The sequence below is a fragment of the Hypomesus transpacificus genome, chromosome 13, assembly GCF_021917145.1.
Source record: "Hypomesus transpacificus isolate Combined female chromosome 13, fHypTra1, whole genome shotgun sequence".
NCBI classification, from domain to species: Eukaryota; Metazoa; Chordata; class Actinopteri; order Osmeriformes; family Osmeridae; genus Hypomesus; species Hypomesus transpacificus.
The window spans coordinates 6,154,771-6,177,160 of NC_061072.1; the positions used below are offsets into that span (position 1 = coordinate 6,154,771).

The 22,390-nt window shown below is 39.8% G+C and overlaps 1 protein-coding gene across 2 annotated transcripts in view; it reads right to left on the reverse strand.

Annotated features, from left to right (window-relative positions):
• Positions 1-22,390, reverse strand: part of znf281b (zinc finger protein 281b) — a 50,049-nt gene that overhangs the window by 16,954 nt on the left and 10,705 nt on the right. The window contains exons 2-6 of one of the 2 annotated variants that reach the window (XM_047032309.1): positions 15,352-15,809; positions 14,982-15,089; positions 12,906-13,029; positions 12,620-12,712; positions 2,414-2,532 (exon numbers count right to left, since the gene is read on the reverse strand). In XM_047032309.1, coding sequence (XP_046888265.1) covers positions 2,414-2,532; positions 12,620-12,712; positions 12,906-13,029; positions 14,982-15,089; positions 15,352-15,753 — 846 coding nt within the window. In that variant the 5' untranslated portion in view covers positions 15,754-15,809. The remainder of the gene's footprint in view (positions 1-2,413; positions 2,533-12,619; positions 12,713-12,905; positions 13,030-14,981; positions 15,090-15,351; positions 15,810-22,390) is intronic. The other variant, XM_047032310.1, reaches the window with a different exon arrangement.

The window sequence follows — 22,390 nt, forward strand, 5'->3', positions numbered from 1 at the left end:
TCCTGTTTAGTGAAAGGCGTAAAATTAAAAAGGCCTGCAGAGACTGGAATATCAGTACAGGGCTTTACAGTAGCAGAGCAACTGTTTTCAAACAGAGAGCCAGACAAAATAAAATGCTCATTAAAACAATTCAGCATCTCCATTTTATCACTAACAGCAACAGCATCCTTCATAATAAAAGCTGGTAAAACATTAGAATCTTTGCTCACAGAAAGTGATTTTATAGCTTTCCAGAATTTCCTTGGGTCATTTAGGTTTTCGGTAGTGACAGACAGATAGTAATCTGACTTAGCTTGCTTAATAAAAGAGGAGCATCTATTTCTAAGTGTTCTAAAAACAAGCCAATCGGAGGAAATTCCAGTTTTCCTTGCCTTTGCCCAAGCCAAGTTACGTTGGTGAATAATGTCTGCTAGCTCAGGGGAAAACCATGGATTATCACAACCCTTTATTCTAAATCTCTTGAATGGAGCATGTCTATTTAAGATTTGGGTAAAACCATCATTAAAAAATGTCCAGGCTAAATCCACATTACACAATCTATTATTTATAAGTCCATCCACCACCTACTTTGCACATTTTGCAGTATGCTGTCCATTTTGCTGCCCTATTTTATTTTATATATTTTGTGACTTTATATTTATATCTATGTTATATCTTACAGTACTGTTTAGCTCTTTAGTTATTGTTTAGCTCCTTAGTATTAGACTGTATTTATATTTATACATAAAAAATAAATAAAAAGATCGGTATATGTTTATTGTATGCAGCTTCCTGCTACAGTAAATTGTGTGTTTGTGAAAACATACATGGCAATAAAAACAGATTCTGAAGTATCATTAAATATAATGTTTCAAAAGTAGTTGTGTCAACGTTCAAGCATGCGTTCTGTGTGTTTGCCGTCCATTTTTGTCATATGTTTGTTTTAGCCTACATCCACAGACTAAATAGAATGAAAGGGCTACTATTTTAGCCTTTTTTTTTATAAAGCAGCGGTTTATACCCCGATTTAAAATTCTTCTTGTAGTGGTGCGGCTTATAATTCGATGCGGCTCATAGCATGTTTTTATAACAAGACAACAGTGGATTTTTTTTTTTCATGAATGCTATTCAACCCGTTAAGGAGTAGCGTCGCACATATGTGATACTTCGAATGTGGGTCTCGCGTTACGTCGCATATAAGCGATTTTGAATATTCCAACAGAATATTTTCCGATGGACAAAAACTATGCCACAAACATTTGAGTATGGCTTCAAAATGTAGTAATGAGAAGGCTAACAAGTAACACTAGCATGGTAGTAGCATTGCTACAAGTATTATGCTAGCTAACTTAGCCCAGAAGCTAACTAAAGCTAGCTAGCTAGCTACCGTTTCGGAAAAATAACTTGGGCTTTGGGGACTGTCGGAAATATTTAGAACTCACCAGTCTAAAAGGTAAATATTAGTTAATTCCCGGGCAATAGAAAACATACTTTACGCACTTGTGTGACACAACCGCATGCTGTAAGATTGCCTATACTCGTGCATTGCTTGGTATCATTGTTCCCGAATCATGTGCGGCATATATTCCAGTGCAGTTTATACTCAGATTTACAAACACAAAGCTCCCATTCTAGTGGAGTGCCATTTAGTGTATAGAAAATAGGGTTTATTTCCGGAAAATACGGTAATCTCGGGCATTGCAGTGTGCACAGGATGAATTTTTCTTAGTTTGACCTGGTAAACTAATGTTGAATGTGATACAACAGTGACTTGCACCAACAAGAATAATACTGGGTGTTAAAACACATATCTAGGATAAGTCATAAAAGCAGGTTCCTGGAATCTGATTGAGTGCGAATAATGTTTTCTTTTTCTTTTCTTCACTGCGATGAAATAACTGGGGCTCGCTCGACATTTCACACCTCTCTTAAGGTGTGAAAAGTTCAAAAATATTTGAAGCCAATTATCAGGGCTAGAGCTTTCCAGGTTTCCTAACATTCAGATTTGCGTATCTTCTTTACTATTTTTATATTTCAAAGTATGACACTATTTGAAAGCTTACAATCTGCACTTTACTTTAAAAAACCTAACCTTACCTTGGCCGACAACTACCCCTGTTCACCAGAGCGTGTCACATTTGTGTGTGGCATCACAACCATTTTAGTACGTAGCCATGTAATGGCAGTGAATAAACAAGTGAACATAAAATTCAAGTACATAGTGACATTTTGATAATTATTAAATGGGCTACAACATTTAATTTTTATGGCAAAGGATCCTTCCAGCAAGTACAAATTATGCAAACGAAAAACTGACACAGGACTGGGATGATTTAGCCCTGAATACATTAATAACAATTAAAATAATAACTTTACAACCAAGTAAGAAAAAAAGGACTTAACATTGGAATGGTCTGTTAGATTTACAACTCACCTGTTGGCAAGTGTCACATCGATATGGCTTCTCCCCGCTGTGGGTCCTCTTGTGTCTCTCCATGTGGTACTTCTGAATGAAGCACATGTTGCACTGGTCACAGCTGAACGGTTTCTCTCCTACAAGAAGTTAAATAATTTACAATGTAAAGCTTTACTTATTTACACAATTTGAATACTTTTTCTATATATTTAAGTTTAGAAAGCACAGATCTGAATACATTAGTTTGGTGGTGCGTGGGGGCTGTCAAGTGATGTTCCTTTAAGAGTTATGCTGTGGGGTTTTTCAAGGCCGATCATGATATATATTTTTTGACCATTTTCAATTGCCAATAATTTGTGTTTGTTTCAAGTGTTTTTGGACAGATGCACAGAACAACACAGGGTCAGACTGGGCACTGAAATTCTTGGGACAAGACAACGCATTCAACAACGTATTTTACATTGTTGAATGTTTTGCTTTTAAACTCAGATTAAAACCAGACAGATTATAATAACTTAAACTGGAACTGAAACTTATTTTTTGTCTTGGAGGGTTGTTGCTACCACCTTTGAGAATAACAGCACACTGCTTGTAATCTTAATTTATTACTGGTAAGTAGATCTTTTCAAATTTGCCTAAACAAGGCATACCTAGAGTAAATCGAAAGCTGTTCTTGAACAATTAGGAGTACGGTTGAGGTCTCTTTTGAAAGGTGACATTCTGAAGTGTTGTCCCCTGTTGTCAGAATCCCTGTAAGTGCTACTGGTTTTGACTACAAGAAGCTTGAACACAATGAAATAGGAAGTTATTATTTCAGCCTAAATTTGTAGTTTATTTTAATTTTGCATACAGATGCCTTTAAGTGGCAGTTGTTAGCTGGAAGACACATTGGGACCACAGCATGAAGCCTTATATAATCCAAATCAAAAATCTAATAATACCACAATAAATGTATATTTTACACCATCATATCGGTTTCGGCGCATTCTTGCGCATTCTTGCGATATTTAGAATTGTAGTTTAACTTCTATTTGATTTGCTATTTTCGTTTGACCTGAAGCACATTTGTATTGGTCTGACGGATTTTCGATGTGGAGTATTTTGTTTAAGCGGACCACATTCATGCCGATGCTAATTAGCCTTCTTATATATTTGATGTCCCATTCTGCAGGTAACCAATTCGATTTGTTGTTTAAGTTTTATGTCTCGCGCTGTAAAATTCTTGTTGTAAAATTACACTGGTGGCGTTGCTAGCATTCTTGATCTAGGATGACTAGTGAAGGCTAACTACTTACTGAGAGTGAGGTCATGCCTGGAAATATCAAACTGAAACGTATTGACCGAGTTTTAACGAGGTACGCCGAAACCGAAGTTATATGGATAGTAAAAGTCAGACTGATCGCTTTCGCTCATTTTGAAATTTTCGTCGGAGGTCATTATGGATCCGTATTGAGCTGTGAGTAGCTCACCACGCGGATGGCATGACTGCGCATCAGCCAATAGGAACGCTCGTACTTTTTTTTTTTTTTTGGTCTTTTGTTTTTAACTCAAGTGTTGTCTCATGTGAGGCAGTTATTTTTGTTTGTAATAACTAAATAATAGAGTGTGATGATGTACGGTATGGTTATTTTGTACCATTCTTAATTGAATTTACAGAACAATTACTATACCGTGATATCTACCGTAACCGTGATATAAAATGACTCATACCTTGATAGAAGATTTTGGCCATATCGCCCACCCCTAGAGCGAGTGCGGGTTGCCCGTGAGACCGCCTAGTCTTTTAGGCGGCAGCCATGCTAGAAAGCGTCATAGTAGTATTTTCGTAGGTTATTTTATATTTCAATTTTACACTAAAAAACTGAAAGAGGGAACTTTTATGACGATATGCCTATTGTAATGACAGCCAGGTGGTGAGATTTTAATGTAGGTTGCTGTAAAAACTTTTTGTTTGCCATGTAAGAGCCCCGTCAGCCTCCATTGACGATTGCGGCAGTAACAACAGTGTTGTCAACGAGTGTTGACGATCTGTGTCTGATGAGTATTTTATTAATTCTACATCCCCCGTACCAGGACCAATTCTACATCCAAATGGACAGCAGTGTTTTAAAGATATGGCGATTGTGAAGACAGCCAGCGGGTCAGCATATTTTTGTGATTTGTGTAAAACTTGGAATTTGAGTGAGACCGCGTCTTGTTTTGACGTTAGCCTCTGAGTCACAGACTCGGCTCACCCACTGGCAGTGTGTAGTAGTAGGTTACAGTACTGTCTTCAATGCCACAGCTGTGGCTAAATTTATTATGTCTTATTACACGGCTGTAGAATGCTCCATTCACTTGAATGGGGCTTCCCAACGTTCTGCGGTGAACAATTTTCTCATATTTGACCGTTGCTATGCATATTTGACCGCTGTCAAGGGAAGTGGCCTTTTTGCCTCGGATTCACGTCTTTCGTAGCACTCCGCAAGTAGTCCGGAAACTTTTCAACCCCAGCGTACTATGTTGCTTAGCGACATCAGCTGATTTGCTGTAGAATGTTTTCTAATGCTGTTCGCCCTGTCGGGGCTTATTTTCCCGATAATGACCGGCATTCTAGACATTATCTACGGTGGCTGACATGAGCACACGCGCTGCAAACTAAGAAAACACATGCATAGACAAAACACAAGCAAATTAAGAAAACATCTTCATTAATTTGACAACACATGTGCAGCATTCAGCAAACACGCTGCAAATACACACAACACAACCAAGTACATAAACACGCTGCAAATAAACGTTGCAAAAACGAAAGCACGCTAACCCAAAACGCTGCACTACATAAACGCGTTGCAAAAACGAAAGCACGCAAACCCAAAACGCTGCATCCAGTTTTCACGACGGAAGTTTTCCAGGCCTCTAGGGGGAGAGCCGAGTGGACGAAATACTTTTGCATTACTGGACATACTAGCATAACTTTTGCATTACTGGACAACTCTGAGCCTTGTTAGGTGAATAGTCCCGGTTTGCTTTCACTTTGTTCACACGTTTGTGGTCGGACAAAGACGTTGATTGTACCTGCTGTTGCGACTCTTGAAATGGTTTACATTCATAGAATCACAAGAATTGTAGCATTCCAAGGATATATGGCATGTGTAGCAGTGTAAAACTATTTTTTGGGGTGGGGGGCCATTGTGGGTGGGGGTGCAATTTACGGGCCAGAAGTTAAAACCTCTTAGGAATCCTGTTAAATTTGCTGAAACACAAAAACTGAAGCATTGAGTTGGAGTGCTTTATCTGATTCAGCAGTTTTGACGCACAAAGAACACTGCGTCTGTCTATCCAGTTTACGCCAAGGACTTTTATTTTGAAGGCTCCACAGATACCTATCATGTTGGGTATAAGCATTTGCAGCATTTCCTTATCTACAAGGCTAACAAGCTCATTTACGAGCCAGTCAAAGCCAGTTTGAGAAATTTGTGTAAAACGAGTGTGTATGTGGGTGGGGTGGGGGGGGCAGGACACACAGACCTAGTTGGCTTTAGAAGGCTGTCACCAGGGCATGGAAGCTCCTATTGGGTCAAACGAGGTGTCAATCGAAAAGGCTGAGTGTAGTGGCTATTTTAACTTTCTCCAATCGTAAATACTCGAAGCACATATCCTATGAGCGATGGTGTGTGAGACTGGGAAAAAATTAATTGGCGAAGGCAGAATGAATCAACCAGATCGTGGCTATGTGTGGATATATTCATTGTTTGGACAACTACTTGACATGGTTAGATACTTTGGACCTTTGGGATTGTAAGCAGATCAAGTTTTGATGGGTTGTTTGCATATCTGGACCAATCTGAAGCTTTTAGGGTGAGTACAACTTTTAGCTTTGGCTGTGCTTATATATTGGTCACTGGACAAAGACGTTGACTGTACTGCCCTACAAAGGCAAAAGACCGTAACTCGTCGAAGTGTAGAACTGAGAAAAACGACTTCAAAGTTTTTGCACTTTCAAAGTAGTTGTCCTGCCAAATGTATTTTAGGTAGGACACAGGAAATTTAGCAGTTTGATGTTTTAGTGATTACACATTATCTCAATTAGAAATCTTTGAAATTGTTGATCTTAAACTTCACTTTTGACCCCTATTTTTAAGTTACAGTAGTATACTATAGTCAATCGTAAGTGGTCATGCCAAGGCAAAATACAGTAACTTCCGTTTCTTCGCTCACTTAGTTGCTTATCACGATATAAACTCTGTATTTTATAAGCCAATGTAACATAAACGTGGATACCTGTCACAAGACTCACAAGACAAGAGTGTTTTTGATTTAACTGCCAGGGTAAGATACTTACAAACGACTCATGTTTGGGATGTTTGGTGTTGAATGCCAGCGAGTAGGCTAGGCTAATGCTAGAAGTGTTTGTTGTTGCTAGGTTACGTATTAGTTAAATTGAAACCGTAACTCCATTTGAACGTTTTTGAGTGCCGAAAAACAAAGGCAAAGACCCATAACTGATGTTACGGCATTCTGCATTGGCTTTCTAAAGCCAAAGCAGGCTTTTGGAAGTTACGGTGAGGACAACAACCTTATTTTCTCTGAAAAACAGACAAGTTCATTTAAGATATTTTGCCACATGATAAAGCAGACCTTAACTGTTCCGAAAATGAAAAAAAAAGAAAATTCGACAATTGAAGTTACGGTCTTTTGCCTTTGCACGGCAGTGTACTTGTTGTTGCGACTTGATCTTGAAATGGTTTATTTCAATGGAAGCACAAGAATCGTAGCTTTCCAATGATATATCATATGTGTAGCAGTCTAAAAAGAATATTTGTTAGAATTTAGTGCGTCATAAATGAGGGAGGGGCAGCGTTTCTGACTAGCGGGCGCGACAGGACCACTTCTCGGAAGTGCATCATACCAGCATTTTTCTTGACGTCTTCCCCGATACAGCTAAGTAGCTATTGTTTTGTTTACCAAACAGTTACTTCTTCTGTGAGGTTCCAAGTAAACAAACCACCATTTTGTACAACATCGACTCAGTGCAAAACATTTTTAAGGTCATCTACACAACAAGGCTGCACTACTATAAGTGCTGAGCATGTCTCCGCACAGCCACACATTACATTAAGAAAGCAGACCTGCAGAAATATAAACCACGCTTTAGTGGACAGAACTGAAACAGGATTTGAAAAGTTCCTGAGTGAGAAGGTCCAGCCATATGACTTGAAAAACAAAATCGAGATTCACTAACCCCTAACCCTAGCCTAGCAAGAGAAGCGAACCCTATTCTATGCGTTTATTAGGACATACATCAGTACGTTTCAAAAACGTCAACAAAACTAGCTAGCATAACAGCTAGAACAGAATATGCAAGGAAGTAAATGCAATTCCCAGCGGCACTGGAGTAAAAAGACGAATTCACGCAAATGTTGTCGCTGCCACTGGATATATTGTACTCATCAACAGGAAATCTTGTGTAAATAAAGGCAACGTAGTCGCAAATTAATTGTGCTTTTTAGGCATCGAGCAGGAAGCGATTTGCCCGTGTATGAAAACAGTTTTCCTTTTGGAATATAAAGCCTAATTATATATATTTTGTATATATTTCTTTTGGCGGGGCAGGAGGTCTCTTTGGTGGGGCCAAAACAATGTTAGGGGAAACACTGTTCTTGCATAATTATGTTTTTATAAAAATATTTGTATGTACAGTGAAAGATTTCAGAAAATAAGCCACATTTTCTATAAACCGCACCCCACCAGAATGGGAACTTTGTGTTTGTAAATCAGAGTATAAACCGCACTGGAATATTTGCCGCACTTGATACGGGAACTATGATACCAAGCAATGTACGAGTGTAGGCAATCTTACAGCATGATGTTGTGTAACACACTTTGAAAACAAAAGTAAGTGCCTAATGTTTATTTTGTATTGGCCGGGAATTACCCAATATTTACCTTTAGATGCGTAAGTTCTAAATATTTCCAACGGTCCCCAAAGCTAAAGTTTCTTTTCCGAAACGGTAGCTAGCTAGCTAGCTTTAGTTAGCTTCCGGGCTAAGTTAGCTAGCATAATACTCGTAGCAATACTACTACCAATGCTAGGGTTACTTGTTAGTGGCATAGTTTTTGTCCATTGGAAAATATTCAGTTAGAATGTTCGAAATCGCATATATGCGACGTTACGCTTTGAGACCCGCATTCGAATGATCACATATGTGCGACGCTACTCCTTAAAGGGTTAAATAGCATTCACGAAAAAAGTGATTCTACTGTTGTTTTGTTAACGTAAACGTGCTGTAAGCCGCTTCGAAATATAAACAGCACCACCACAAGGAACATTTTTAATCAGGGGGAAAAAACATGGCTTTATTTCCGAAATGTAAGGTAGTGTTGTTGCTGTAACTCATAACTATCTCAAATTTTACAATGCCGTTTCTGCAATGAGAACTATTGATTTGTATATTGATTAGCCCACCCACCCATTATCACCAACAGCTGTCACTGGGTATGGGGATTAGGGCAAGAAACTTGCCACCGTCATTTATCAAGCTTTAATTGCTTGAAGGATTCAATGTCTTTGCTGGTGGTGTCATGTAGCTTATGATCCGGTACAAATGCAGAATTGGGGTTTTTCAGCCTTTCAGTCCAACCAAGGACCAGTTGCATAAAAATAGACCTAGGCCAAATCCCAATACTCCCCCTTACCCCTTCCCCCTTCGTTTTGCGCGTTCCCGTGAGAGCTAGTGGTGTCCCAATACTCTTTTTGAGCTAGGGGTTGGGCTAAGACTAAGGGGTATACACCCCTTAAAACAAAGTAAGATCGGGAGCTTACTTGAAACCTAGGGCTATGTGAAAACTGCTCGACCGGCAACAATGGCGGCCAGATCATCCAGAGTCCGATAAATGTAGTATTTTCGGCTTAATTAATTGATGAGTTGATAAAAAATTGATGAGTTGTTTTGTGATATATACAGTCATGAACGTATATATTTGCAACCATTTTCCTAATTGAAACGTTTCTAAAAATCGCTAGTTTGGTACGCTAATGTTACAGTCCTGAATTGCACAACAGTCCCGCATTTCTTTGACTATCTACAGTTTTAAGTAAACTCCATTAGCAGTGAATTTCATTTAATATCAGTGCATAACACTACTTGCTTTGGAGATATCGATACGTGCTAGATGACATGCGTGTAACCAAGTGGCTCCCATTTCTTAGGGATTTGTAGCCCTTACCCCTCAGTTTCGAGGGCCAAGGGCTAGGGGTAAACTGAGGGCTAGGGGTAAGGGGTAAAGGGGAGTATTGGGATTCGGCCCAAGTCTTAGACTTAAATGGAACTTTAAGTCCGACTTGCCATAGACACTTACTTACCTGTTGCATAAAGCTTCGCTATGAGTGACGTAATACTGACTAGATAGCCTGTTGCGCTTTGTATTATGGGTAAAATAAGACACTTCGCAAAAAAAGAATGAAGGACAGAGAAGTGACACTTAATGGCGAAAGATCGATACATTTAAACTAGTGCTGTCAGTTACGCGTTATTATTAACGTCTTTTTGGCCTAGCAAACTTTTGTTTTTTTCACATGCTGTTGCAACAACTACTGACGTTAGAAAAACTACAACACCACACCGGATGTAGCTAGAATGGAAACAAAACAGGCACACCGCACACACTTGTTTGGGCTTGCGAGCCGGCTACAGAGTAGTAGGCTAACGGTACGTTTTGAGTGGATGGCGAGTGCGAGATGCCAATAAGATTCTGAATGGAAGGTTTCCTTTAAAAAAGTTGCCAAATGGTTCCATTGACAAGACCAAAGTGATCGGTTGGTTTTGTCGTTGTGAACTGAGCTATCATCGCAGCACGTCCAGTCTGAAATAGGAGCAGCTGATGCGAATTCTCCGCCCCCTCGTCAAAGCCAGGCAATTGCAATGTTGTTTTCGATAAAAAAAACATTAGCCCTGAGAAATCCAATCCACTTTTCCATGTTGATAAGAGCATTAAAATTAGAAAAAAAGAAAAAGAAATCAAGGGACATTTAGAAGTGATAAAAATGTGTTATTAATCACGAGTTAACTATGCCATTTATGTGTTTAAATATTGTAATCGTTTGACAGCACTAATTTAACCCTGCTGAAAACCTATATCTGTTGGAGGAATACAATATTGAAAAAGTTGTCTTATTAACAAATAATGCATGCGTTTTTAAGATTCATAATTTAACCCCAATGCTAGCTCCATTTATCAACAACTCCAACGCAGATGGCTAGTGTCAATAAAGTGAGTTGCCATCTGACTCATTTAAAGAGTCTAACCTAGTTAATTTACGATCGTATTTAACGAGGCTAAATGTCTGAACACTGGACACGACACGAATAAACGGAACAAAATTGTGAATAATTCGGATGAAGATTTACGACGCGCCTTATCATGCATATCAAGCGTGAGCGGTTTTGCGAATAAATTAAGGTTCTAAAATGATTTGCTCCACAGGAAAAAACAACAATGGGCCCAACATCAAGCGATGATGAGCTGGTGCTTCTTTAAATTCATATAATCTGAGACAGAAAACAAACAGAATCTGAAAATAATTTTCCAAAGCCCTTTTTTTGTAATGAAAAAAAGATTGTTATAACATTACCTAGCGTAGTTGGAAGTTTAAACAAATACGTTTTACATTTGAAGCTTGATACACACACCCATGTCACACTGAAGCTTTTGTGCCACTCTTCTCCATACGTTGTCTTTAAACTCGTCCTTGTAGTTATTTTCTTTTGTATCATATAAACCGAGTGCTGAGAAGTAGTTTGATAGTTTGATTATGTGATGTGATCAACAATATGCATTTTGATTGGTCAGATGTGGACATAGGGTTAGGGTTAAAACCGACCTTGGTTTGGGAAAAATAAATGCCGCAAAATTGCTCAAGGAAAATAACGTCCTATTTCTGATCCCGTGGCGGCAGAAATTCAACAGAGGAAGCATTGAACAGGACAGAGTAACACGGCAATACCCCTACCCCTTAGTTTACCCCTAGCCCTTGTCCCTCGTAACTCAGTGTTAAGGGTTAGATACCCCTATGAAATGAGATGCCACTTGGTTACGGTGACGTCATCTAGCACGTATCGATGTCTCCAAAGCAAGAAGTGTTATGCACTGATTTCAAACGAAATTAGCTGCTAATGGAGTTTAGTTAAAACTGTAGACATGCATGGAGTCCATTCAAAGCGAGTCAGAGAAATGCGGGGCAGTTGTGCAAATCGCAACCAAATGTTAGCGTAGCAAACTAGCGATTTTTTTAAACGATTCAGGGTTTCCCGCAGAAAGTGTTAGTTAAGGTGGTAGGCTGAGGTTTGCTGGCGATATTACTTTTATCGGACTCTGGATGATCTGGCCGCCATCGTCGTGCAGTATTCACATACCCCTTGGTTTCAAGTAAGCTCCCGAAAACACTTGGTTTTAACGGGTATGTACCCCTATCCATTGGCCCTACCCCTCGAATCAAAACGAGTATTGGGACAACGCTTACTCTCACGTGAATGCGCAAAACTAAGGGGTATGACAGAATTGGGATTCGGCCTTAAACTACGTTTATGCAACTGGCCCCAAAATAATAACTTGTTCAATTATCTTCAGATGATAGATAACAGGTTCGAGCCAGTATAAACAAATATCAGCCACGGTTGCGTGAAGAACCATTGATCACATCTCCAAAACTTGATATCTTATTGGTTGGTCTATTTCCTTAGTGTCCGAAATGTGCAAACATCGAAACAGCTAAAATTATGCATTGTCTGAGTATAAATATGACAGACATGGTGTGAAATAACTTGCAGATACTGTAGCTGGCTTAGAATATAGTAATTGAAGACCAACTTAATTTGCACAAATTATTCGGACTAATTTGGATACAAATGTTGTGGGCTGAGACGTCTCAGCTTTTCCTTTATTTACCTTTACAAATCTCTCCATCTATATCCTATTGTTTATCACTGCCAGGTACCACAAATGCTATTTTAACGTAAAAGGTTTAATTGTTTGTTTAATTTGAATGTGGTGAACAGTTATTCAATGGAGACCAAAGTATTTTAAAATATTGAAATCAACTGAAGCACCCATATTCATTTATGGCAGTAATCTGTTTGGAAACCCATTCTCGAGGATTTGTATGTAATGCATGTATTAAATTTAAATGCTGCAATTATCTTATTATACAGAAAATAAAATTACATCGGAAACACTGGAACTCACCACTGTGAATCTTCTCGTGTCGCTGCAGGAGATACTTCTGAATAAAGCTCATATTACACTGACTGCACCTGAAAGGCCTTTCACCTGTGCGATCAAAAATACAATCACACACTCTCCATGTTAATGATCAGTGTAGACCAACAAAATGCTTTGAAATTGCTTTTTCTTAAAATAAACATTAAGTAGATAAAATTATGAATTCCCAAAATGTGTTACGTCTCTTACCAAATATTTATGAATCATGACAGATATTTTTTTTTGTCTTAAAGCACTGAGAGCCTCTCACCTGTGTGAATGAGAACATGTCGGCGCAGGTGGTAGGAGCTGCGGAAAGCAGCGTTGCAGTGCTCACATATGTGTGGTTTGGAGTTGGGAGACAGACTGGATCCATCTGCATCCAGCAGCATGGCCTGTAGAGTTAAGATTGTTTCCGACAGAAGACAATGATTTGGTTCATTCAGATAGTGTTATATTATTTGTGTTATCGTTGTTGTTTATGCTTCCAGAACATAACCTGTTTGAGCACAAATGTCCAATTGTATTGAAGTTCCAAATAATGTTGTCAACTCTGCATGGCTTTCAACATGTTTGTAATCCACACAGTAAATGTGGGCCGAAAATTGCATTTTCGATTTTTGGTCAAGAGAAAAATAGATGAGCAAAAAATATCCTGTCCCGCCACTCTGTGCTCAGTGGTCAAATGTCACGCTTGTTCAATCTAGCCATTATCACAGCACTACCCAGCAAATGGGGATCATGACAGCAGTGTGGAAAATAACAATTTCTGAAAAGGACATACAATGCAGATTGCAAATGTTATGTTAAACAGAATTTTAACTATTATTAAATGTGTCAAGTAGTAATAAAACATTTTAACCTGTTCTGGAGACTGTTAAATGTGCCTAAAAACGCCTAAACAGCATGCCCAAAGTAAATTGAAAGCTGTTCTTGAACCATTTGGAGTACATGCATGTAAATGGACTCTTGAAAGCTGACACTCTGAAGTTATGTTCCTTGTTGTCAGGACCCCTGTCAGTCCTACTGGTGTTGAGTAATAGAAGCTTGAACACAAGGAAAGTGAAAGTTTCTATTTCCGCCTGGATTTTGTTTTGAAAACAGAGGCCTGAAGAGGCCTAGAGGTGGTAGGTATTAGCTGGAAGACAGAATTGGACCACAGGTTGAAGCCTTACCCAATTCAGATCAAAAGTCAAACATGATACCACAATATATTCATATTTGACACATGTTTATAAGAGTACATCCAGGCGTTTTCTAAAAGGGCCTTTTGGAGACTCCAGAATGACCCTTCTAACCAAGGTCAAATTCTTAGGATAAAAAGGTATAATTGTTATCTCTAATGAAAGGTGGTCCTTAGAACTATCATATAACAGCTAAATCCCTCATTAGTATTACTGAAACACGAAAACTGAAGCATGAACACATTGGAGTGATTTATCTGAATTCCAGGATTGGCACACAAAGAACACTGACATATTGCGCAATCGACTTTTATTTTGAAGGCTCCACAAAACCTGGCATATGGGGTATCGCCATTTACAGCTAGCGCTAAGCTACAAGGATAACTAGCTCTTTTCAGAATCAGCCCAAGCCAGTTAGAAAAAATCGTGTAGAGGGGGGGGGGCGGGGGGCGGGCTGGACGCACAGACCTGGTTGGCTTTAGAGGACTGTCACCGGGGCATGGAAGCTCCTATTGGCTAAACCAAGGTGTCTATCAAAAGGTCAGAGTGTAGCGACCATTTTAAGACTATCCCCGTGTTTCTACTTGACCCAGATCTCATGCTATGAGCTAAAGTGCGTTGAGAGACAGAATTTTTTTTTTTTTTACGAAGTAACAATGAAGCAACAAGATCGTGGCTATGTGTGGATATAATTCTTTGTTTGGACAACTACTCGACATGGTTTGATACTTTGGACCCTTGGGAATGTAAGCAGATGAGGTTTTGATGAGTTCTGTGCATACCTGGACATTCCTAAGTAATCGAAGGTAAGTACAACTTTTTTCTCTGGCATTGTTGAATGAACGGTCACCGGACAAAGACGTTGACGCTACTTTCTGTTGCAAGTTGAGCTTGAATTGGTTTATTTCAATGGAGGCACAAGAATCGTAGCTTTCCAACGATGTACAACATGTGTACTTGTCGAAAAAAATTATTTATGATTTTTAATGCGTAATAACTGGGGGAGGAGGGGGCATTGTTTCGGGCCCGCGGGCGGGCCCGCACGTAGAACAGGTTAAAAAGTTTTTTTTTTTTTTAATTTTATAGGCTAAACAAAAAAATATGTTTTGCCAAGGGGCATCCGGAACAGACAAAGTATGAAATGTACCAATATGGGATTCTACCTTGGCAGCATCTCCACGTTTCCTTCTTGATTTTCCTCCTTGTCCGTCACTGCTCTTGCGCCTTCTTCCTGAGGTCTCTTTTGGCTCCTTTTCTACTCTCCCAGACATCTGGAGGACAAATCAACCTACATGTATTTGTATTGCAGCTTACAATATCTATGTGTAATTAATGCATTCTGCTGTTGTAAAGTTGCAAATGGTGAAAACTTTAAAGGGGAGGTAAACTTCATAGAGGCACTGTATTTTTAAGACAAATTATGGTATTAATAGTTCACAACATTAAACTATAGTAGGACAATGTTATGGGGTTGGCATCTGTTGTAGACATCTTTAATAAAAATAAAATAAAAACTCAGAAGATTCCCCTCACCGGCTCTCCCATGGTCCTCACATTACTGATACTAAGATCATGGTGAAGCATGTTCTGGTGGCTGCTGCCAAACGACATCTCCAGCATATCACTGCCCTTCCCTGTGCTTCCTCCTCCTCCAGTGTAAAGCGGCAGGCGGTAGTCCAAATCGCTCATCCTTTCCTGCTTTATGCCCATGCTGTGGAGGTAGCCCCCCGATGCCCCATGGTCAGGAGGCGAGTCACGTTCTTTCTTCAGGATCATCTCCTGGGGTAGGTCACTCATGACTGTTTGGGAAGCCAGGCGGGTGAAGCTGGTGACTGGCGGCAGGTGGCTAAACATGAGCATGCCTGGGGAAAAGTTGGGGTCCATGCCTCCACTACGCATAAACTCGTTACCTAGTTTGTCTTGGATGATACTCATGATGATGTTTGTTTAAGGGCTGTCAGATAATCTAAATAGGGCTGTAAGGGAATATCCTGAAAGAGAAGCAAGAGAACATAGTATGACTAGAGACGAGAACGATGAACTGACAAATGCCTTTAATGAATACAGTTGTCTTGCAAGTTCTATTCCACGCTATTCTCCACTACTTGGGGGTTTGAGGCAGATGACAAGGCGAACATTGTGCATCACCAAAACTCAAACCAAAAAGGTGCAATTGAAATTTACAGACGAAAGGAGGAGACACATCGAACTTACTAATAATGAAATATTTTTTTGTTTAATTAAAGCACCTGAAAGACAGACACCCATATTAATTCAAGTAGTTGAAGGGCAGGGTAGTTACATTTAACAAAAATAGCAATTTTCGCTCAAGTTTGAAATTATTAAACCTAAAATATCACACCCCATCCCTTCAAAAACACTCCCCCAAAACACATGAACACTGCCTGACTACTGCTGGAGGACAACAGGCAAGTAGCAAGTCCAATAATTGGATTTGCTCATATCAGTTTCAGGCTCAAATGAAAAACTTCTGTTTTGCCTCGCCCACTTCCGGATTAAGCCACACCCATTCCTAGTATGGATACAGATCAATAAGTTGGTTGAACAGATATAGATACAACCTTCTACGGACACAATGAAGCTTGAGTCGCCATTGGCTAGTACATTTCTTATTTTACACGCCAGACTTTTTACATGAAATGTATGAACAATGCAACTGTAAAAAAAGTACATTATCTGTCTGAATTAGTCTATGTTGCATATGAATTTATTCTATTTTTTTTGCAAATGGCTTTCTCTTGCCACTTGACTTCAGCCACCTTTCCACAGCTGATGATGGATCATATTGCTGAAGCCCTGGGCCTTCTATTGAAATGATCAGGTCTGAAAGGCGTGAGGATGTGAGACTGCTGCGGACATCTGATGTTATTCTCCTTGGGCACTGAAGGCTCTTTCGCAGTTGGCAGAGCGAGAATAATCTGAACAAGGAACAGTAATTTTAAATTGTCTTGATAACAAAAATAATTATTAAGCTTTTCTTAAAAAGCAAGTCAATCTTTTTCTGAGAGAAAGTGACAGAGGCAGTGTAGCGTTTTACTAGCCTTGCTCTGCCCTCCTTCGTACTTCCAATTTGGATTTTGCTTCTGTACTAGGTCTGGGAGTTTGACTTTGAAGTCGGTTTTCAGAAAATAAAATGTGTAGGTCCAATCAGCGAACAGAGGGAGTGGCTGAGAACGATGACGTTAATGTCGTGCACTAGTTTGAGTAGTAATATTAAACCCTAGGGCTGCACAATTAATCAAATTTTAATCACAATCACGATTTCGGCTTCCCACGATCAAATTCACGTGATCGAGCGATATTTAAAATGCGTCATTTCGTTAATAGAACGCTCTGTATCAAAGTTATTTTTTGCAAAGCCAATCTAGCTCTCCGAAAACCAACAGGTGCGCTCGACATCAGCTGCATGAAATGACCAGCGAGAGTTGCCGCTTGCCGTCAGGGAGGAGTTATAAACGGCTATGTAAAGTCGGAAAATTTGTCATTTTATGTATTGGGCTATGATAAACTCTTTCTCCAATCTGTATGCTGCAGCCGGCTGCGGCGCTGCATGGAGTCGAATACACCTAATGTCTGATCACGAGATCTCCCTGCACCACGCAGCTTAGGCCCCGTCCACACTAGCCCGAGGTAGGATACGTTAGCATTGCTAATAACTGTATAAGGTTGGAACAGCACCTCTTTTCAGCAACAGTTTCATAGCAAATCATGCTTTACATTGTCTTTTTTGGCTCTGGTCTGTACCTTTGTCACGCCCCAGAATTAGCTGCACGCTACTCTGTGTACTTCCACAGAATTACAAAGCATATTGAAAATGGACTACGGTGGTAAATGCAGTGTTCCAGGCTGTACAGGGAATGCTGACACTTTTCAGAGTGTTCCTAAGGAACCAAACACTCAACGGGCTGTGATGTTTGTCCATGAGAAGATCCCTGTGCAGTTCGACCCTCAATTACACACTTGCTCGAACCATTTCACAGAGGACAGTTTTGAAAACCTGGGCAGGATTTGCTATGAAGCTGTTGCTGAAACGAGGTGCTGTTCCGACATTATACAGTTATTGGCCATGCTAACATATCCTGCCTGTATCTAGCATCGGTAGAATGTGTGATGATTTAGTTCAGATGGGAAAATACATTTGAACTCTGATGTAAAAAAACGTTAGCTACCTTAGCTAGCCAGCTACTGGCAAGTAGCTTACATTAGCAAACAACATGGAATATGAGGTGCTGCGAGATGATGTCATTAGAAATAGCACAGCACCTGCAATTGACCTATCGCTAAGCCCCCTTTAGTTACTGTTGCTAACTCGGACAAGCTATCGCAGCTGACTAGAGTTTTAGCCGTCAAAAGGTATTTCATTATACAATGAATGGAGGGATATATTCAGAATTTAAAAGAACATATGGTGGATGGCAAACTTAAATTGGAGGCGAGAATTTACAGATCTCAATGCAAGAGGGAGAAGCTTCATCTCACGGTCATTCACGATTCAGGATAACAACAAATCCTATCCTGAATCGTGGATATCCAGTGCTTGGCAAGACCAGCATTTTTGATGCACCACAGGGTTAGATTAGCTACATTATTTTATCTTCAGTTAATTTAACTAATCTGGATAGGCACTGAGAGTTTATTTACTTGCATTACCCTGTCCCTGACAGGGCAGTGTCCTGACTTTCTAGCTAGTGAATAGCTAGCCAAACATTATACGTAGCTAGTAACGTTAGCTAGTTTTAACCAGAGATAACTTGCCTTGCATAACATCAGTGGTGGAAGTAAGCCGGTACTGTCAATGACAATAATGTGATGACATCCTTATTCATCTTCGCTACGTTGACTGTGTGGTCTGCCACACAGCTTTATCCACCGGAAACATTTGGCCCCGTCTTGTTTTGGGAAATGGTATAATATATACCCCATTGCCCATCCTCTCATGATATCTCGTATCAGTGTTGCATCTACCCCATGCACATTGTTTGACCATTGTTTTTACACAGAAATTACAACAAACCCGATAAAACCAGAGAATAATCCCTTTTCCGAATGCTACTCTATGGAGTTGTAAACTGAAAATGTCAGAGTGCAGCTGTTAATAAACTGCCATTGGCCCGTTTGTGTTCGAGGGGCGGGGCTTAGCGATAGGTCAATTGTGCTGCTCGGCAGTTGTGGCTACCATAAGTTTGTTGAGGTATACCAGTAGTCATGGCATGTTTGCTATTTGACAGCTTTGTAACTATGTATTTCCAAGCTACAGGCATTGAAGTATTTTCCTAGCAAAGCTTTATTTGGTAGTGGTTGTCATGTTGACTGTAAGCTGTTTTAGGAAAAGTGATAGTACTAGTACATATATGTTTGTAACTAGACTGCCTCTTTTTTTTTTACTTTGTAATAACTATGTATTTCCAAATTACGGAATTTAAGTGCTGAAGTATTTTCCTAGCAATGCTTTGTTTTTCTAGTGGTTTTCATGTTATGTTGCAGTCATGTCGACTAAGTTTTTTGAGGAAAAGTACTTGTATTATATTTGTAACCAAACAAGCTCTTTTTAAAATTTTCTAACAATGATTATGTATTTCCAAACTACAAGTGTTGAAGTTTTTTCCTAGCAATGGTATATTTGCTGTCCATTTCTATTCCTGATTGCAAGTGACAGTAAAAAGATGCTCACTTACACTGGTAGGAACACATTTTAATAGCATATGGACACAGTCTGCGTGTTGATTTGGCAATATTCCGGGGGGGTACTTTTATTAGATTTTGAGGATTTGTCCTGGGGTACTTTTGTTTGGGTGAAAAGAGTACATGTGCACGCTCCTTCAGTCACTCACACACGCACCGGAACGTTCCTGGCTGCCTGCGGCTAAAACACCAAATCATTCCCGGACACATTGTATTACTGCTAGCAAAATTAGTTCAGTCTTCCCGCTAGAAGTCAGTCTCCTAGCTTAAATCTAGCTAGCTAACTTCAATTAATTATAAATGTTCAAATTGTAATTACAAGCGGCTCTGACAACGTAACTGTTTTCAGCATCGGAGGAGCAAGTTGGCATGTAACCATAGGCTATAAATGAAGTTGAAGTAGGTAACGCTATTGTTTCACTATTTCCCACGGAATTAGATTCTATTTTTGGTGGTAGGCAGGGGTGTAGCCAGACGTTGAACATTAGGGGCTTAGCCCAAACCTAGGTCCTAGATGTGAGTGTAGATGGGGACTTCAAAGAGCGCGGAAGCAAAAAAGAATAGCATACATTTGTGCTCTAAATAATTTTTGGAGCTTTATATAATATAAACATTAAGTTGAAGTCATGTTGTTATACTTGCCAAATGTATTTAACTATGAATATCATTATATTGAACTTGAATGTATCCTTTTTGGACACATTTGTACAGAAAATTATGATACTAACCATTAGTAAACTCCAGATTGATTCTCCTGCCGATTCTCTGAAAAGCTGTTTGTCCCGTGTGTTGATTCAGAGTGTGCATGGAGAGGGGGCTAATCACTAGGGATGGGCATAATTAATCGACGATCGATTATCGATCATTAAGAATTTAGTCGTTAACATTATTTGTTCATCGATAAAACTAATGCGTGTTCTGTTGCGTAGTGTGAGTCTTGAAGGATTGCAATGGATTTCGCTATGTGGCAGCAATTAAACATTTTACCAAATGAAGCCAATGTTTGGAAAAAAAACGCCACAGGTCTACTCAATTACCGGCGAGTTTCCATGTAGCTATTTCAAAAGTAAATATGAAGAGGTCACGGCAAAGTGTAGCGTGAGACCATATTGACTAAAAAATTACTTTGTTCACTGCCAACACTGCAAAGCTGAGTATAAATACAACTCCTCCACGACTCAAATGATGTACCACTTGAAGAACGTACATCCGACCCTGGTTAGTGGAGGTGCATCCTGTTCTTGGTGCTAGCACGGAGGAGCTACAATGCACAACGAGCAGAGAAAATTACCCAACGGATCTGTAAGTCTATCGAGATGGATATGCTACCCTTAAGTACTGTTGAGGGCGAAGGTTTTTATGAAGCTTTGTTAATTAGGAAAAAAACGAGGGTCAGTTGTGTTTAAACACAGGCTTCTAGTTGTCGGCTCCGCTTCTAGGAGTTACAGAAATAGTTGTTTTTCTTGTAATACCTAGTAAGGGGTCCCATTATCGTCCACCTAGTTCTCGACGCTCGTTAGCAATGTTACCAAAATGTCGTTATAATACAAATTAAAAACGTTAGGCCTATGTCACAGCATTATACTTTAATATATAGATACACACCTATATTATAACATTCTGGTATTGAAATCCAATCCGGATATGCCAAGAAATGTTACTTTCCTGATTTTAGCAGTTAGCCAGGGGGTCCCATTATCGTCCACCCAACCACTTTCAATGGAGAATTGTCAGTTTGACGCTGCGGAAGGCAGATGCTACACATACGGTTTGAGAGCGTATTTACATACTCAAATCTCGAAGTAAGAAGCTGTAATTTGGTGTGCAGCACTATAAGATATGTACATATCGATGAGTTACTTTCTTTCGTTGCTGCTGCATATCTTCTTTAAGAAATTAACGGAAGAAACGGTTGTGGACGATAATGGGGCCCCGAACGTTGGAGATTTAGAGTGGACGATAATAGGGCCCTTTATACTAGGCTACAGATCTCAATGCGGAAACACGCTGTGTTTTTTTCTGTTTTCACTGCATTTTAATATTGCCTATAAATTGTGAATTTTAATATAAAAATGTTAATGATTAATCGAAAATTTATCGTTAATTCTCCCGACGATCGATTAAGACAATTTAGTCGAATGCCCATCCCTACTAATCACAGACGGAATCGTGTGAGAGAGAACGCGAGTGGGGCAAGAAGGGGCTGAGCATCCAGTGTTTCCCACAGATAGACTAATTTGTGGCGGTGCGCCACAGAATCAACACCGGCCGCCACATATTGCGTTTCGTAAAAATATTTTTTTTTCGCTATTTAGGTTAAAACACGAAGCGTATTCGTTCAGCTGCATTTCCTTCCCCTGCTCTCCCTCCGTCTCTCTGTCACTCATGCGTCTTTCTCACATATGCACACAGTCACAACGTCAGCACACGTTAGCAACAATGCATACATATGCCGTTCTAGTAAGACCGACAGCTATATCAGCGAGCCTTCAGCATTAGTGCCGTAGACTAAAGTCGAGGAAAGTTGAGGCTACTTTTCGCTAGGTACCTTACTCGAAGGTTCCCCTCCGTTCTTTTGGTGAGGAGCTAGCTACTTACCCGGCGTCATGGAGCCGACCAGTTAAATAGTTGTTTAGCACTAGCGTTGCTACATGCATAATGCAGAAATGATATGCTTGTTGTTGTTAATTTTGTGAAGGTGTGAATCATTTAGGATTAATATTTAATGTAACAAATTATTAACAAATTAACTGTGTAACGAATTATTAACAAAGGAATTATTACGACCCCCCCCCCCCCCCCCCCCCCCCCCCCCCCCCCGGTCTGACAACCCCCACCCCTCCCCGCCACAATTAGATTTCTAATCTGT